Here is an 18,997-nt window from a genome sequence, read left to right as displayed (position 1 = left end):
ATAAATAAACAAAGACCAGCCCATAAATTAAGGTGAAAGTGATTTTTTCAGTTTTAATGTTTGCAAACATATATATAAACAAATATATTTACAAATCATACAATGGTGAACAGTATATTATGGGATAAGACATGTTGCCCACAATTCTTGGAAAAAGATAAAAGTTATCACTCAAGACAATAATAAATACCCTCCTGTAGAAGTTAGTATGCCCGAGGAAATGTAGCAGCCAGAGATCATGTGAAAATAACAGCATAAATTATTCCATTGTATTCAGATCTTGTGTGATCAGGCTGTGAGTCATTAACACCCAACAATGATGAAGGCCAGAGGAAAAAAGGGCCACATCTTCTCATATCCAAGTCCTTTTTATCTGGGCGGCTAAAAAAAACAGGAAAAAAGCCGAGATATTCAGCTGTCAATGTGATCACTCAGCTGGAGATCAGGCAAACGCCAGGATATCCCTGAAATTCAACTGATCCTTTCCTTTCTCCCCGTCTAAACACGGTATCTTCAAGCACTGAAAATAACTCAACAGAAAAACATCAGAAGAATTCAGTTATGAATGGTTAGTCCATGTAAGAGGTGTCCATGCTCTCGCCTTCAGGGTGAAGGAGTCTCCCCGCCAAGCGCTCAATATCATCGAGGCTGAGCTGTCGAAGTGAACGTTCATAATCCTTAAGGGAATAGAAGAGGGACAAAAAAAAGGTAACGGTGAGAAACAGAAGACAACATGATAACATACAGTACCTGAAGATATTGAAAATGTCATTAAAAAAAAAAACATCTTAGGAGGGAGCTTCAGATTAGAGTGATGGGATGGAGGCTTTCCAACCTAATAGGCTTGGAAATTTTCACAAAAGAAAAATGGTAAAAATTGAGTAGACAATTAAAATGATCAGCAATCCTAAAGAATTCTCATTGATTACTAAGAAGGGTATTCAACATATTCAACATGCCATTATTTTATTAATTTATGAATCATTTTTTAAAAGGTTTTCTGGAACTTTATTCATTAGCAGCTGGACAGGAAGAAGGGCAGAGAGAGAAGGGGAAGACATGCTGGAAATGGCCTCTGGCTGGGAATCGAACCAGAGACTGTAGCCTACGCATATGGCTCTTCAAGATTTTATTTTAAAATATGACTTAGCATCACTTTATTGTCATCCGCAAAACAGAAATATTTTCTTGGTTGAATAAAAATAATTTTAAACCTAAATCTAACCAGAGTATGAATCATTTTGAGCAAGAATGTAGTTGATAAAAGTGTGGGAAAAAAAGATTTGGTAAATATTTTTAAAATGGAATATTTATATATATATATATATATATATATTTTTTTTTATGTTGATAAAAGTACATAATTTAAAATAAACATTTTCCTCATTTGGAACCCCTTTCAGTCCACACAAAAAAACACACCAACTTTTAATGATCATTTTTCTATAAATATTAATCTTGCACTTCCACGTAAGATAGAATTGTAAGCTAAAGTTTTGAAAAGCATTTATCTTCTTCATATTGCATTTACATTCTGCAAATGAAGCTAAAGTCATGACCATGATCAATTAAAATTCGAGATTATTTTCTGGTACTTGCCGATGAGCTGAAGGAGGACAGCTTTTAAAAGTGGATTTTTACATGATTCATATTATTACCTTCATAAGCTGTTCGTGAACTTTAGCTGCATCTGCTGGACTGAAGTGTCTGGCTAGTATAGTGGATACAATCTGCCACACTCCTCCCTGCGGGTTGCTGCTGCTGCCGCCTGCCATCCCCGGAGCTGCAGCCCTCTCCCCCACGGGACGGATGACAAGATTCAATTTAGCCTCAGGCCCAATGGAGTAATCGCTCAGTCTGTGCTCGTCTGAAAGAAATGTGACAATCCATTACCAAAACCTCAAACAAAAGGACGGTTGGATATATATCAATTGTGAGATGCTTGTGGGTAAATCTACCTGCAAGCGCTTTCCCTTTGTAGAGTAACCGCTGCTGGTTTGCAGGGATGTTCAGTCGTTCAGACACAAGCTCCTTCACCGTGGACACTTTCTCATCTTCGGTGACCTACAGGATCAACAGCGCAATGATTTAGTCGCAGCTTCGCACGATTCCCTTTTGGATCCATCATATCTTATTTGTCCGCCATATTGCAGACGGTTACCCAGATACTGATCTCATGGCAAACAATTGAGCGACAGCTAAATAGCTGAAATTGATCTGATTCACAAGTGAATGAAAATCTTTGCTTGGGTAAGAATACACAAGCATTTCATTTATCTGGACATGCAGCATAATAACAGTATAATTATCATCCGATTAAAAAAAAAAAGTTCAAATATGATTAATGCCACACTTCTGTTTTGACAATGGTGAATTGCCATCACAAAATAAAGGATTACAATGTAATGTTTAATTTTTAATGTTCATTTCTGGAATCTTATTCAAATTAATTCTTACTACTGTATTTTTTTTTTTTTTACCTCTCTGGATCTTTTTTACGTCTTCAAATTAAATTTCATGGAGGAAAGACCGAGGCCTACCATCCACCAAAACGTCATGCGACTAAAGCTGCATTACTCCAAAACATGCAGAATGAGCCGCACAGACGCACCAAACATCCAAATGATGTGATGCATCAGAAACTGGCTTTTCCTACTTCCCATCTCACTGAGAAACGCATCACTGGAAAGTTATGATCTCGTCTGCAGGCAATTTTACAGTTGGGCGTCTTTTCTGCAGTGTGTTCAAGAGCAATTTTGCAAATGTGAGGAGACGGGAATGCTTTCATTGCCACTGATTTTTAACACCAAGTTTTTGTGGAGGAGCCACTACTTGGAGGCAAAGGCTGAAAGCATAGAAGACGACGGTGAGAAAGGATGAAAGAAAACATCAAGCAACTCAGCAGTGAGATAACTACGAAATGATACAAATTGAGAGGGTGTCAAATACAGTATTTTACTGTATTTTGTCATGCAAACAATTTGGCTGTATGAAAATAAATAAGTCTGAATTTATGGCTCTGATGTAGAAAATCTTGATATTTTTCTTTATAGAAGTAACATTTGTTAATAGATAAACAATAACCTTCAGTCACAACATCTTGTAGCTCATAGCCAAAGTCTTTGTGCAAACATGGACATCTAACAAAAATATTAATGGGACTCATTAACTAGTAATAGACTCCTTTAACAAAATTCATATTTTGCCCTTTTTTATGAGATCATAGATTAAACTAGCAACATGAAATTTCGCCAGTGTTGGTTTGTGAAAATGTAAGTGACAGCCATCTGCTTTTGACAGTGTTTGTGATTCTGACTTGTTTTGTTAAAAAAAAAATCACTGGTATAATTATAACATTACACAAAAAAGTTCACAAGGCTGATTTACAGCCTTTGCACATTTTTCAGAAATAACTGCTGCTGTGAACTCAAGACAAATGTGACATCTGGAACTGATTCTGGCTGCAGTTACGTCAGCTTGGAGCAAACAATACGGCAAATAAATTCCTTCGTGAAAGACGGCATATGGCAACCTTCTGAAATCAGTAATTAGAAAGTCTGATGTGCATACACTAATCAGTTGTCAAATGTTTAATGACAATCAGAAGATATTCTGCTTCCTCAAAAATCATCTTTGCTTGAGCTGTTCCGCTCAGGTCATCTAGGGTCAACACAGAGTCAAGGTGTTGTTTGACATATGACCTGCCAAATCTGATTTTCAAAAAGAAAAATAGAAAAATGCTTGTCAATTCTAACAGAGGTAATAGCTTTGAGTAAAACAGAAAATGTTATTACAAAATTATTCCCAATTAAAGTCCATGTAAGTAACTTTTAGCAGATTTACTTCAACTAAAATAAAAGTTCAAAGTATCTTGCTTGATGCATTTAAAGACTGGAAATTGAGTTGTTGTTTTTTTTATCTTAGTGAAATAACAGAGAAAATTAAAAGAAAATTGGATGATTCTAACCACTGGTTGATTGAGTCATACATCTCTGCTCTTTTCACAATTAGTGCAGTTCAAAGTTCTGCGATCTCTTTTTGGGCTCTTAAACTACCAACTAATTCCTGGTTTATTAAATGTAGTTGCACATTTGTGAGACATTTATTCAAGGTAGAACAAAAACACTGCATCCATATCATTCGATTGGAAGATGTTAAAAATGTTATCAACTCTAATTTGTGCTCCAATCTCTTGATTGGTGATGATGCCATTGTCTATGCTGTACTGCTAAAAACAAAGAGCTTTTCTTTCACTGTTGCTGGTTGCAGTTTTGAAAATTCCAGGTGATAGTGTAAAAGAAATGTACAAATAATATTCTTTGATAGATATTTTTAAATGTTCATCCTTCAGTCAGCCACATGGTTGGAACTTATTTCTAAAGTTTTTAGTCCAACAAAATTGTTTGATTTACCAGAAGTAAACATTTTTACATCACCCACTGTTAATATTTTAAAGTGTCTGTAGGCAAATAAATAGAAGTTCAAATGAGTAGATGCCTTATTAGCCTATGAAAAGTTTAAATTATGTTCCAACATTGACATAATTTACAGGGCATTTTCAAGCTTTTTTACTTTTGAGCTTTGGACTGAAGAAAGGGATACCAATTCTTAACATTAAAATAGCAGAACACTTCAAGATGGCTTTTTGAACTATAATTGCCCACTCACATTTTTTAATTGGGCTGTTGTTAATGTTTCTTACAAAGGTTTAATGTCAATTAAAGAACACTAACATTCCCCACAAGTTGTAACTGTCCTACTTTCAACCTAAACAAATTATTTTATTGAGATATTAATTGTTCCTATCTGACTATTTTTTTTTTTTTTGGTGACATACCCAAGACTTCTCCAAAAATCTTAGCCCTGGTGGTGCTGAAAACAACAGTAGTATTTCGTTATTTAGTCCATTTCTTGGTTGTGCATTAATTTCCAGCATTATCCGCCTAAAATATGAGAGGAAAAAGAAAACATCTATGTGCAATCTTGAGTAATCAGTCTGTGTTAATCTAACTTTTTAAGATGCTGGTGGCTTGCTGTTAGGTGTTACTTATATCGTGGCAAGAAAACTAAACTATTTACAGATAGACTCAGAAACTGTTCTTTAATTTTAAAAAAGTATTCAAGAGTGCAGTCTATCCCCTTATCTTCTCTATTGGCCTGTAGAGAAAGGCTTTTAGAAAGTATGTTACAACAAGCTGCTAACGGGTTAGCTATCATGCTAACCATGAGAGACTTTTTATTTAGCCACCAAGCGAGTTTACCTGCACCAAGCAGTGCATTTTAGGCAAATTTCACTGAAAACGTATCTATGGTTTACTTCAGTAGGATTAACATCAGCCTGTTAGTGAACCACCGCAGTTAGCTCACCTGGTTAGCCAATTGTGTGCATTAGCTGCGTGTAAGTTACCTGAACACTGCACTCCTTTCCTTGAAGCGGTTTCACGGTGAGGATCATTTTCTAACACCTCGAACAAATGAAACACAGCAGAAATATGTTGAAAGTTTAAATATTAAAACGTTCTTAGTAAGGTTTTTGATAGTTCGTAACAAAACTGCTGCTCCCTTTAACGGTGGCCCATCTTCTTCTCCAGCATCAGCGGCTCTCGGCGGACACTAGCGCCACCTTCTGGTTACACCTAGTCATTCTCTGAATAGATATCCCCAGTATACTGTACCGCAGTTTTTCTCGGTCGCTTTGGTGCACTTCTCAGAGCAGAATTGAAATTATTTAAACTGCTTGTTCATCTTCAAATCACTGTGTCACTTGCGCACATAAAAAGCAGTTTCTCATTCCTTTGAGAAAGTGGCAAATGCTTTGCATCCATTCAATTTTGTACAATTCTCTACATTTTCAATTACAAATGCAATGTTTATCAACATGTAATATGGGTCTCTGTTGAATAGTCTCAACCTCCACAACATTTAAGCATAAATTTGTCGTGTAAGTCTTACAGTAGGATAACAGTCTGTTATAAGTTACCATTTTTAAACCTGATGCATGGTATTTTCATAGAGCAGTGGCAACGGTTTTTACGACTTATACTGTATAAATTTAAAAAAATCTATCTATCTATCTATCTATCTATCTATCTATCTATCTATCTATCTATCTATCTATCTATCTATCTATCTATCTATCTATCTATCTATCTATCTATCTATCTATCTATCTATCTATCTATCTATCTATCTATCTATCTATCTATCTATCTATCTATCTATCTATCTATCTGCTTCTGGAGTTTCTCATAGAATAAAATGCAACACCAAAAAGGTTTTCTTCTAGAAGGGGCTTTATCAGGTGTGTGAAGGGTGCTATTTATCGAGAGCATTCTGTTAATCATGGCTTTCATGATTAGTTAAATTACTGAAAGTCACGGAACACACAATTTCACAGAAAAAGTAAAAGATCGTATATAAAACGCTCAGAACAAACACTGATAGAAGAAGTAAAAAGTCTAGACCTGGCGCACACTTCTTCTTTTCTTTCTTCCAGTGAAATGATTAATGTTCTTCGCTCAGTTTGGCGGAACCTCCCATGGGCTCTTCAACCACTCTCCAAGGACCCATTGACCCAGTTCGGATCCAGTCCATGCATTTGTCATTACCCCCTCCCTCCCCCGGACGGTGTGGGTCATGTGATTGGCTGGCTGCGCCGTCTGTGCAGCCGCGGCCAGCGGGAGAGAGGAGCGGAGTATCCCTCAGTTGGGCGCTTTCTTACAGAAGAGATGTGCACCTGTCGCACGGACTGTCCGCTGACAGACATGCACAGACCCGCAGGAGACAAGTGAGACAATCACCCCTGCATCGACAGGGTAAGAGATCGGATTGTGTCTTTGGCCAGAAATCGTGCATGTGCATTGAATTTACTGCATTTTGTTATGTTTGTTCAAGTGTCTGTAGAGTCATTGCAATTTCATTTCTGGTTGTCTTCTATTTTCTTTGAGTAAAATACGAGGATAGAAAAACACAACAAAATCTATCTATCTATCTATCTATCTATCTATCTATCTATCTATCTATCTATCTATCTATCTATCTATCTATCTATCTATCTATCTATCTATCTATCTATCTATCTATCTATCTATCTATCTATCTATCTATCTATCTATCTATCTATCTATCTATCTATCTATCTATCTATCTATCTATCTATCTATCTAAACACAGGTGATGGGTACACTTCGGGACCTCCAGTTTGCACTGCAGCTCAAGATTGAGGAGCTCCGTCAGAGGGACACACTAATAGATGAGTTAGAGCTGGAGTTGGACACAAAGGACGAACTCATCCGTAGGCTGCAAGAAGAACTAGACCGCTACAGAACCGCCCTCTCACTCCCTGGACCCTCTGCAGTTGTTGCAGGTTTACATGATTTGATGCTTTTAATGTGTGATATCTTGGGAGGGGCAACAAGTGCCACAAGCTTTAACCTGACCTAGAATCCTGTCATGTTGTGTGTGCGTGTGTGTGTGTTTTTCTCCTACTGTAGCTTCTGCAGCTCAAATCGAGGACAACCGGAGTGCAAAAAGGCAGACAGTCATTTCAGAACCCTTCAGTCCAGACCCTATGACAATCGCAGTGGTTTCGCACAGAAGCTGTGACAAAAGCCAGGAGTAAGAGCACGCGCTGTTCCCTCAGTTCACACCAGCTCTGAGTGAAAACTCTTGCTCTCGTTAACTGCTAATCAACAAGTATCTCTTTAAGACCTATTGCAAGCTTTCACCAGACTGCATTCAAGGTGATAAATGACCAACAGTGTGACATATGCGTCATGTCTTTATATCCTCAGATCTCGAAGGCTGATCCAGGCGGCGCTTTTGAAAAATGACTTGTTGAAGAACCTTGATGAAGAAGAAATCAAGGCAGTCACTGCCTGCATGCACCGAGCAACCATCAATCAGGGCTGCTTTGTTTTCCAGGAGGGGACCTCCGGGGATCAGGCTTTTGTTTTAGAAGGTAAGTCATTTTCTTCTTAAGATCAACAACATTCATCTTACTTCAAGTTGTTTATCAGGACTTAACCTAGATTATAGGTGCTCCAGTGCAAATGTGATTACATTATTTTCTTAACATTTGCATTCTGTTGCGTTCTGGCTCAGGCTGTTGATTTGATTGGACAAGATTGAATGCCACTCTAAAGCACAGTTATGGAAATGAAAGGGACCTGTGCTGTTATTCTGGGTTGAAATCTAAGGAGGGAGCAGAAAAATGGCTAATGGTTCCTTGAAGAGGTGAAAGTGTTTGGAAGGTCTCAGCTATTGGTGGGTGCCATCTCCCTGCTTTATTCTAGTCGTTTACACCATGAGCTGTGTCTACACTGAATCCTCAAGCACACCACATTATTCAACACAAACGTACACGGCAAGTATTTAAATGTCTGCATCTTACATAACACTCATATCCCTTAAACTCCAGTAGCAATCTGTGAAAGTGGAGTGGTTCAAAAGTTCAGCTTCCAGCAGGACAATGGCATTAAACATTCTCTCAGTGCTACAATGGGATTGTTTAGTTTAGATCAAAGTATGCTCATGTGTAGGAATGGCCTAGTCAAAGTCTAGACCCAAATTCAATTGAGAATTTGTAAAAATCATTAAAACTGATTTTTACATATGCTTAAGCTGTTTTACAGACTGTACAGCTCTGGTAGAGACATATCCAAAATGACTTCCTTATGACCATAATTGTAGCAAATATTAACTTTTAAGTTTTTTCATTGATAAATAATTTTGAAAACCACATACTCCTTCTCTTCTACTTCACAATCGTGCACTACTTTATGTTGGTCATATAAAAACCTCAATAATAATATCTTTTGTGTTTTGGTATCATGAAAAGATGCGTAGGTGTTTAAATGTTGTAAATATTTTTTATTTATTTTCTTGGCAGAAGGAAGACTGGACGTGACAAAAGATGGACAGAAGGTGCTCACCTTTGAGCCGGAGGACATGTTTGGAGAGTTGGCGCTCCTCTACGACTCCACCCACACCTACTCTGTCTCAGGTAGGCGTTGTGTTGACGTCTTTTTACAACGAAGTACAATTATCACTCGAGGAATGCCACAGGGAAAACTGATGGGGGGCCCCTTCTTGATTCATTTTGACTTGGATGGAAAATAAATAATTATTGTGAAGATCACAAGAATACAGAGCTCTGGTGCGGTGTGAGACGGAGGACGTCTGTGGAATTTAAAATCAAAGACTCTTTTGAAATCATAGACAGCACTGCGCATTCACATGTTTCTTTTTTTTCTTCTTTTTCAGAGATGTGGGGAATTTCAAACATGTAATGCTTTGCTGCATAAGCCAGCGGTCTTCTCTCCACAAGCATGCATTAGTCAGAACATTTACAAAATAAATGCTCTCTGAAAATATCCCTTAGCTCCCACATTTAAAAAAAAAAAAGAAGTGGACAAATCCTTTTAACACAAACATTGCTCTTTCATTTCTTCCCCTCATCCGATCTCAGCCCTGTGGGAAAAAACTTTCTCAGCTGTCACCACAGATATCTGGCCTGGTTTCACAAATAAATAAATATTAGCTGTGGGTAAACAGGCTGTGGAAGCGGCTGGGATCAGTGTAAATGGAAGAAACATCACTTTATTTGCCATCACTGAGCATCTAATTCTCTCTTTCAGCTGCTTTCTTTATCTTGAGAGCAGCCAGCCATTCCAATTTACCGCTCTCAGCTATCTGTCTGCTCCCTGGTAACAATCCTCAACTCACGGTGACAGCCTGTCCTCCTTTGTTCCCTGCCCATTATTGTCATCCTTTCCCTTTAGATTCGCTCAGGGCCCACCGTGCTCATCTCCTTCCTGACCTGAAAATAGTTTCGCTTTGTGTTTGACGCTGCCAGTGAGGCTTTGGTGTGGTGATACAGGATATCTGTCAGATTCAAGTCATACAGATATACAATGACGTGCAATAGTATTAGAGCCAGGTAAACATTTTTTTATTTATTTATTACCATTACAACCAGAAACTTTACAGTATTGTATTAGGATTTTCTGTAACAGATGCAAAACAGTGGGAAAACCTGTGCATAGTACACCCTGCTCAGGTAGCTTATTATTATTACAGTATTACTGGTGGGACTTGATTAAAATGTTTAATCGAGTTAATTGCAGGGTCTGCATTTAATCGCACTTTAATCAAAAACTACATATTGACAAAATAAGCATAATTTTCAATTCAAAAACTCTTAAGAGCTCAACAACAAATGTTTATTATTTTTAATCAGTTTTTAGGTTATTCAACTATCAGATCAGTGTAAAGTGCTATTATAAATTTTCAGGCTTCAGGTGTTTTAGGAACCCATGATCATTCATGGATCTTTGAACAAATACTTCTTCAGAAATATGGACGCCTGTTCTTGCTGCAACTTGTTGTGCATTGAGATGGTATTGTAGGCTGGAATAGCTTTGGTGATAGGCTCCTTTTAGCACAACTTGCACACAACAATAGTTTTTTTCCAGTGTTCCATCATGTTGTTGTCTGAAGTAAAAATTAACCCTTTATGGGCCAAAAGAAGCAGCGTTGTCACCCATTGCTTTTGCTTGGGGATGTCCCTGGCGCGTCAGATATACGGGCAGACCAGAAACGTTGAAATTCAAATTCTAACGTGATTAATTGCATTAAAAATCGGCCCCAGTGAGAACTTTTCTACAGACTCTAACAGATCTTCTTTAAGGATTGTTGTGTGTTTATCTCCACCATCTTCATCTCAACTTCGAACAACTTCCCTTCCCCTACTGAAGAAAAGCATCCCCACTGCATGATGCTGCCACCTCCATGTTTCATAGAGAGGATGGGTTGTTTAGGGTGATGTGGAGTGCGAGTTTTCCACCATACATAGTGCTCTACGTGTAGATATCAACCTTTGATATCTTTTTTTCTCATTCTTGCCTTTTGCTGAATTTCAAGTATAATAATGGAGAAGGTGGTCGCTTAAATGTGCCATGGGAAGAAGCTTTAAATTTATCTGACCGGAGCTGAATTGAAAACAATTGATCTCTTTTCAGATTTTTACTGGTAAAAAAACAATTAAAATGTGAAATTCATGTCTCTTTTATCTTAAACTTTACAATTCTGAGCTAATGTGTTTGTCTATCATACAAAATATAACATATTATAATTTGTAGCTGCATTACAACAAAATTTGAAAAAGCTAGAGGTTTAAATGTCTGCAAAGCTTTCTGTGTGAGACAAGAGCATAAAGACGTGCTTTGAGAAAGGCCCATATGACTTGAACGAAGTAGATTTGAAATAAAAAGCAGTAGCCAACAATGAGATGTCATGTGGTGATAAATTAGGAGCACACAGAGAATATTCTAATGGGGAAATTAAGATATCAGGGCAGGACCATCTGATTAGACATTGGATGTAATTAGAGCGTCTCGAGGACATCTACTTCCGTTTGCAGGAAGCTTCCATGAACCAATCAATATGGGTCATTATTAATTTACACCACTTTCAAACTCTATTATAAAGAAAGGGGGTATTTATGGTGGAGGGAATTAGATTAGATTTATCTTCAGTGTCCTCTGTAAGAGGGAAAAGGGAGACATTTTTAATGCAGCCCTGACCTAAACTGTCTGAGTGCATAGCTGTAGCTTTGCTCTTCAGCCACAACGGGCTGCAGGCGGCGTGAGTCTTTGCTATTGTCCATAGTGTTTATATCAGAGCGCCCGTGTCACTGACACAACCTTTATCATTTCCTCTTGCCTTTGTCTTTTGATCTGCAGCACAAACAGACAGCAAGCTGTGGGCTATCGACCGCAAGAGTTACCACTCTGTTCTCACACAGTGTGGCCTCAGCCGTCTTTCTCATTCAGTGGACCTGCTGAGAAGGTGAACATCAGACCCCCGAAACTCTAAATATTGTCTGCTGCTTCCATTTATTCTCCCCAGATCTCTGTTGTTATTTTGTTTGTAAGAAATCGTTGAAATATAGATTAGGATTTTTCCTTTTTTTTATGAAAGTAAAAAATTATTTTCATAAAAAAAAATGTTATTGTGTCTTTTTTGTGTCTGTGCGCAGCATTCCCTTTCTCCAGTCGTTGCCAGACGATGTCATCAGTAAACTGTTTGATCAGGTGCAAGAGGTACAGATTGATTTATTTTTTAACAGAATTCGGTAACATTTTCAGCTTCAATCTTCCTTTGTGTCACGTCTGTGGAAAAGTGAAGACATTCGCTGTTCTTTTCTTTTCTTGCTTTTTTAAAATTCCTTCTGCTGTAGACAAATTACTCAGATGGCGACTACGTCTTTCGACAGGGAGCTGTCGGAGACACCTTCTACATCATTAGCAAAGGCCAGGTAAAGTTAAATGTTCTCTAACAGCAGCTCAGCTAGAAAGAGACTTTCAGTGAAATGGGCTTAGACTGAGTCCAAATGTCAGAGCAGCAATAGTAATTATTTTATGAAAGGGAAAATAGACTGTGGCTCTTTTCTGCAGTGTTCATCACCATTTTTCCTTTAGGTGAGTGTGACAGAGAAGAAGCCAGGCCATCAGGAGCAGATCGTTTTGGCCGAGCTCTCAGAGAGACAGTGGTTTGGAGAAAAAGCTCTTTGGGGGTAAGAAACAGAGTTAGTGAGCATCAAAGATATCACTATATATAGAGAATTAAATATGTATACACACATGTGCCACTTTGTTACTATGACACAACCTATTGACACAAATCTGCCACTCACATGGGACTAACATTCAAACGGAGCATCAGGGTGGGAAAAAGAGGGATTTAAGAAACTTTGTACATTGCTGTTTGTGCCATGCAGGTTAGTCTTAATGTTTCACCTCAAAAACACAAAATCTTACCATTGTTGTTTTAAGTAAGTAATTTCTTAATATTGATGAAAAAGTACTTGTTCCATTTTACTTATAACAAGATATTTTTGCCATGTTCCATGTGAGATCATTTGCCAGTGGAACTAGGACTTTGTCATCAATATTAAAGAATTATTCACTTAAAACAAGCTCCTATTTCTTGCTGAAAAGCTACTTGTAAGTTAATTTTGTCTTACTTCTTTGTACTAAGATATTTGCACTAGAAACTAGACCAAAAGTACTTGTTAGGGTTGAGATTTTTTGCAGTGCAGAAACTGCTGGGGCTTTCTGTGACTGGGACTTTCATGCACAACCATCTCTCAGGTTTACAAATAGTGGTTAGAAAAATATAAACTATTGTGCATATTTCCGTAATGTGGACAAAAAAATGCCCTGCTGATGTTAGGGCTCAGATGAGAATGGGCAGACTGGTTCAAGATGATAGAGAGGCAACACCTATCAGACAAAAACAGTAAACTGGGGTTACAAATCTCACAGGCTCAGTAAAACTGGTCAACAGGTTGACAAAAGTTTGTCTGGTCTGTTGGGTCTCAATCTCAGCAGCAACATTCAGATGGTTGGAGCAGGATTGAGCTTAAATGAGGTGAAAGCACAGATCCATCCTGCCTTGCATTAAGGGACCAGGCTCCTAATGGTGGAAAATTGTGTAAATTGTCCACAAAGATTCAGTTCCAGAAACTTCATGTTTCCCTGTTTGAAAAACACAGCGACAGACAAGACAAACAACCATGCACACACACTAGGGAGAATTTAGAGAGACCATTTTACTTGACAGTCATGTTTTTGGACTGGGGGAGGAAGCCAGAGTACCCAGAGAGAACCCACACATGTACAGAGAGAACATGCAAACTAAACTCCATGCAGAAAGACCCTGGGCCGGGAATTGAACCCAGGACCTTCTTGCTGCAAGGCAACAGTGCTACTAACTGCGCCACTGTGCAGTCCTGGTCTGTAAATCGTTCCCGATTATTCTAAACAATTGTCTTTCATTTGTGGACAGTCTGGATCTTTGAGGCTGTGGTAACACATCTGAATAATTTTTACTTATGAATCTTTGTTAAAAAACGAGGATCTTTGAATCTTAAGTTGATCAGTACTATCTCCAGAAGATTTCCTATGTTAGCAGCATTTTCTATATTAGTGAATTTACAGTTTTCTTTCTTGGTTCTTTACTGACTTTCTGAATGTTTCTGTTGTTTAGACTATTGGTCAATCCAGTGGCTGTTGTCATACCGATCATTATTGCTTGGAAGACAAACTTCCTGCAGCTATCAGCCATAACCACTAATAGGAAAATAAAAAGCTCTGCCCTTGGCAAGTGAAAAGACATCCTCTGACCATCAATGCTTCTTGATTGTAGACTTTGTGTTTATATTTGAGTTTCTCTATAATCTTTGAGTCTGTGTAGAATATAAAGAATAAATTATAATCTCTGCAACCAATTCTTGGTTTTAAAAATGACTGTGAAGCCTAAAAATGAATTACTTTCTTGCAGTTGATGAATGCATGTCTGATTCTCATTTATTAATTATATTCATATGGTTTTCTTTATTTATCTCTGCTCTCAGAGAAATCATCCAGCCTGTAAATGTAATGGCTATTGGAGAAGTGACATGCTTGGTAATAGACAGAAGGTAAGGTGACAATCTGGGCAGACTAAATAACATGCATTTTGAGAGTATCTGATTCAGTTTCTATGCTCTTATATGTTGCATACATACTGTGATTCTTTTTGTCCAGAAAAATTAGGAATTTTCACTACTTGCTTGCTTGCGTTTCAGGACCTTTAGAGATGTTATAAAAGGTTCAGGATCTGACAGCCCTCCACAGCTGCAGCAGAGCAATGAATCAAAAGTCGAGTGAGAAGCAATGCAGTAGTATCTTATTTTACATCCATAGAAAAACACAATTTCATCTGTATTTTCCTCCTCAGGCCAAGGGAGGATCCTGCCTCCCTGGCAGCTTCCACCTTAAGCGATTTCCAGATTATTCGTACCCTGGGACTCGGGGAGTTTAGTCACGTGGATTTGGTAAAGGCTTGATCTCTCACTCACAATCGCACCGATCCCAGAGCTCCTGCCTCATTGAGATTCTTTATTTCCACAAGGCTATGTATTGATTCCGCCCCACCCCCATTGCTTTCAGGTGCAACTAAAGAGCAACACCAGGTGTGTTTTTGCCATGAGGGTCCTCAAGAAGAAGCTGATTCTCAACAGCGGTCAGCGTGAGCACATTCTGAGAGAGCGCAGCATCCTGATGGAAGCCCGCTGTCCATTCATTGTCAGGTATCACTCATTCAGCAACTCGTTTAAAAAAAAAAATTGCAAAAGTATTTACACCCTTTAAACGTTTTCATACTTTGTTATGCCACAACCATAAACCTTAATCTGTATCTGTTAGGATTTTTTTTTTTTTTTGGGAGAGCCCAACACAGAAAACACATAATTGTAGCAACATTTGAAGAAGTGGTTTTCAAGCTTTTTTAGGCATAAAAATCTCAGTGTGGCATTTGTTTTTTAAATCAATATTTCGAAGGCCTCAAATTTTGTTTGTTAGAGAACAATATTACACAAAAGGCATCACGAAAACCAAGGAACACAGCAGACAGGTGCACTGTTCTGTCACCTGAATGTTAAAAGAGTATGGGACAACTGTATACCTACCAAGACGTGACCACCCACCCAAACTGGCTGGCTGTACAAGAAGAGAAGCAGCTATAAAGGCCTTGGTAACACTGGAGAAGCTGATCAAAGCACAAATAGAAGTTGTGCACAGACAGGAAAAAGGCAGTCAGATTAATGGAGATGATCATTTATTAGAATGAAACTCACAAAACAAGAGACAAGCACAAGGAGACAAACTTGTCTCCACAGGAACAATTAAGAAACAGGAGTACAAGAGAGTTAGCATGGATGCACACAACAATAAAAAGATCTGACAAGGAGGTGATTCAACGGACTGACCCTTAAATGACAAGAAGGTGATTCAGCGACAAGATAACTATGAGATTAATCGAGAGAATGAAGAGTAGATGGGTGAGTAACAAACTGACAAGCTGAGGGGAAGTGACTAACTGACACAAAATAACACAAAGGGAACTCAGGGGAAAACAAAAGGATCGAACTAAACCAAAAGCCAAAGTCTAACACTAAAATAATGCTCTAAGCCAACAAACAAAGTATAATTTCCCTTCAGGTTCATAGATATGCATTACTTTTATTTGTCTGCCAAATAAAACTCCTCTTAAATACTTTAAATACAAGTCAATTAAAATGGTTACAATATGAAAAAGGGGAAAGCATTCATGTAGAATGGTGACTTTAACAATTTTCTTTATATTTTGATTACAGACTGTACAAGACGTTCAGAGATGCTGACCATCTTTATAGTTTGACAGAAGCTTGTCTGGGTGGGAATTTGTCTCGCCTACTCAAAGAGAAGTGAGTATGTGAAACTACAGCAAGCTGACAGCGAGGTCACGTTTTATCATGTGCACTGAAAATAATCAATGCCAGTCTCACTGTTTTCATTCAGACTTTATTACAATGAAACAAAAGCCACTGATTGTTTTGGCTTTTGTCATGTCACCTTTTGTTGCTAGTTGTTATGTTGTTAGTTGTAATGCTTTGGTCAATGACAGCTGTTTTTATTGATTTTCTCAGACTGATAACGTCTTTATTTTTCAGAGGATCCATTGACGACGGCAGCACCAAGTTCTACACAGCTTGTGTTGTCGAGGCCTTGAGTTTTCTTCACTGTCGAGGAGTCGTGTTTAGAGATGTCAAGCCTGAAAACATTGTTCTGGATGAGCAGGGTTATGGCAAACTGGTAACTACAAACTGATTCAAGCTCAATGTTTAATCGTGGTAATGCTGACCGTATGGATGTGTACCGTAGATTGGCTCCAGATGTCTGAAGAGGGTTGAGGTGGGTAAGAAGACGTGGACGTTCTGCGGCACACTGGGCTACATGGCACCTGAAATTATCCTGAGCAAAGGCCACAGTACATCCGCAGATCTCTGGTCTCTGGGTGTTTTTGTGTTTGAGCTTCTCAGCGGTAGGTAAGCTTTTAATGTTTGAGGAGTCATTATTTGTTAAAGTGTTTGTTGGGGGTGATGATGTTAAAGTAAAAAGTAAGAGACTTGTCAAGAGATTTGACATCTTGGGGGTTTTCACATTCAGACTACAACCACACACTATGATGGGCTTTATTGGGATTTATTGTGATGCAAAGAAAAATCTGAAACGTTATGAATTTGCCATCAGCTCCTTTACTCTAATTAGTGTAAATAAACTCTAGGGAATTAGGAATTGGTAAATTAGTAAGGCGGAGTTCATTTTTAAGGTAGATTAGAGAACATTAGTGAAGGAGAGGCATCGTGAAGACCTGTGAATATAGCAGATACATTTCTCTAAAGTTATGGAGACACTTAAAGTTGGAATGTGCTCTGAATCGTCATCCAGAGATTTGAACATCTCATCAAGATGTTCATTAGTTATCCAAAAGAGAAAACTTATGGAACACGAGGAAGAACATTCTTTAGTCTCATGGGACCAAAGCTGAACTTGTAAAACACTATATAACTTGTAGAAAACAGTCAGAGCCACAATGGAGGGGTTTTGAAAAAGATATACTAATGTGTTCAAATGATCTAGATAGGCATAAAGGAAATCTGAAATCCCTGGATTTGATAATTACACATAGATGCTCTCCATCCAGTCTGACTAAGTTTGAGTTGCTTTGCCAAGAAGAAATAAAGCAAAGAAATTTTGCCATATTTGTCAAACAGGGTTTGATGTAAAAGCTGGTAGATGGCCCCTTAAAGCTGTATTTTAAGCAAAATATAGTTCTACAAGGCTTTGAATAATGGTTTTTGAAACACAAATTTCAAAAAACATTTATTGGTTTCTTTCCACCTTATAATTATCCACCTCTATTTTATCCGTCCCAAAAGAAACCATATAAATGCATTCAGGTTTATGGTTGTAACCATACATAATGTGGGAAAATTCAGGGGGTGTGCATACTTTTTGCGAATCACAGTAGATCAAAGGTTCCCGACTGGATTGTGTTTCTCTGTCCAGGCTCCCATTCGATGGCTCTGACCCGCTGAAGATTCTCACCGCCACTGTTAATGGTATCGATCAGATCGAATTCCCAAAGTCATTCCGCAAAGACGCCTGTGATTTCATACAGAAGCTTTGCAGGTATAAATACTTTCTAATAAGAATAGAAAATCAAAAACCTGTATTTCGATGGATTTTAGTGTTTCTTCATCTTTATCCTGCTTCCATCGCTTGAAGACATGAAGTGGGTGATTAATTCATAGCTTGTTTATTTTTGTTTTGCTTCTCATCACCCAGGGGCAACCCTTCAGAGAGACTGGGCAGCCAGAGAAACGGGGCCAAGGCCATTCAGAAGCACAAGTGAGAGCATGGATTGATTTCATTAAATACAGATTCTGGGCTCTGCTTGGAAACGCAGTGTTGCCGGTGATGACAATGATGGTACTCTGTTTTTCTTCAGGTGGTTTGATGGATTCAACTGGGATGGACTCTGCAAAAGAAAATTAATCCCTCCACTTATTCCAAAAGTATGACATAATGAGTTTGACTCACTTCATTTTCTGTTTTGTCATTAATTTTTCGTTTGTTTGTTTATTTACTCTGCTGCATTGCCTTGCAGGTCAACCTTCCTCTGCAAAGCGCTACATGCGCACTTTACTCTGCAGAGGCAGTGGAGCTCTGCACGAACTGGGAGGATTTCTGATCACAGATTTCAGACCGAGACACTTTTCCTGAGGCAGTACCTGCAGATGCTGCTTGAGACATTAACCCCCCTCCTCCACCAGAAAGCTTAGACTGTTTCAGACGCAGAAAACCTTTATAAATTTACACGCATAAGAATTCTGTGATTTTTTTTGCTGCAGTCCAAAGAAAATCAATAAACAAATATGTTGTACGATTATCTCCCTCTCCAGTGTCCTTTCTTGTAGTGAGACTTGTGGGGCGGTGTCTTCCTAAAAAGTAGAAGTGGAGCCAAAGGCCGACGTTTGCTCCTGTTCAAGTCTTGCAAAACAAAATCTCCAAATGGAGGAAAAGGAAGTGTGCGTTCTAACTTCAAAATAAAGTAACTCATGCGCAGG

The 18,997-nt window shown here is 38.4% G+C and overlaps 2 protein-coding genes across 4 annotated transcripts; one reads left to right on the top strand and one right to left on the bottom strand.

Annotated features, from left to right (window-relative positions):
- Positions 1–37: 37 nt before the first annotated feature.
- On the bottom strand, positions 38–5,602 carry LOC102235073 (ubiquitin-like protein 4A). Its single transcript, XM_005808490.3, has 4 exons — positions 5,408–5,602; positions 1,959–2,064; positions 1,659–1,867; positions 38–677 (listed from the first exon to the last, which is right to left on the bottom strand). The coding sequence occupies exons 1-4, from the start codon at positions 5,453–5,455 to the stop codon at positions 570–572; spliced, it is 471 nt and encodes a 156-aa protein (XP_005808547.1). The 5' UTR covers positions 5,456–5,602; the 3' UTR covers positions 38–569.
- Positions 5,603–6,684: 1,082 nt separating this feature from the next.
- LOC102217870 (cGMP-dependent protein kinase 1-like) lies at positions 6,685–18,802 on the top strand. Of its 3 annotated transcripts, none has more exons than XM_023343157.1 (20): positions 6,685–6,815; positions 7,174–7,366; positions 7,494–7,617; positions 7,794–7,960; positions 8,891–9,004; positions 11,745–11,850; positions 12,041–12,104; positions 12,278–12,319; positions 12,483–12,577; positions 14,420–14,485; positions 14,633–14,710; positions 14,785–14,881; positions 14,997–15,136; positions 16,202–16,291; positions 16,538–16,679; positions 16,749–16,912; positions 17,937–18,059; positions 18,216–18,278; positions 18,379–18,445; positions 18,538–18,802. In XM_023343157.1, the coding sequence occupies exons 2-20, from the start codon at positions 7,177–7,179 to the stop codon at positions 18,619–18,621; spliced, it is 2,016 nt and encodes a 671-aa protein (XP_023198925.1). In that variant the 5' UTR covers positions 6,685–6,815; positions 7,174–7,176; the 3' UTR covers positions 18,622–18,802. The 3 variants fall into 3 exon arrangements, with proteins under 3 accessions (XP_023198925.1, XP_023198924.1, XP_023198926.1); XM_023343156.1 differs by having other exon boundaries at positions 12,242–12,319; XM_023343158.1 differs by lacking the exons at positions 18,216–18,278; positions 18,379–18,445; positions 18,538–18,802 and having other exon boundaries at positions 12,242–12,319; positions 16,749–16,908; positions 17,937–18,053.
- Positions 18,803–18,997: the final 195 nt, after the last annotated feature.

The sequence above is a fragment of the Xiphophorus maculatus genome, chromosome 12, assembly GCF_002775205.1.
Source record: "Xiphophorus maculatus strain JP 163 A chromosome 12, X_maculatus-5.0-male, whole genome shotgun sequence".
Taxonomy (NCBI): Eukaryota; Metazoa; Chordata; class Actinopteri; order Cyprinodontiformes; family Poeciliidae; genus Xiphophorus; species Xiphophorus maculatus.
This window is presented reverse-complemented; position numbering and strand designations above follow the sequence as displayed.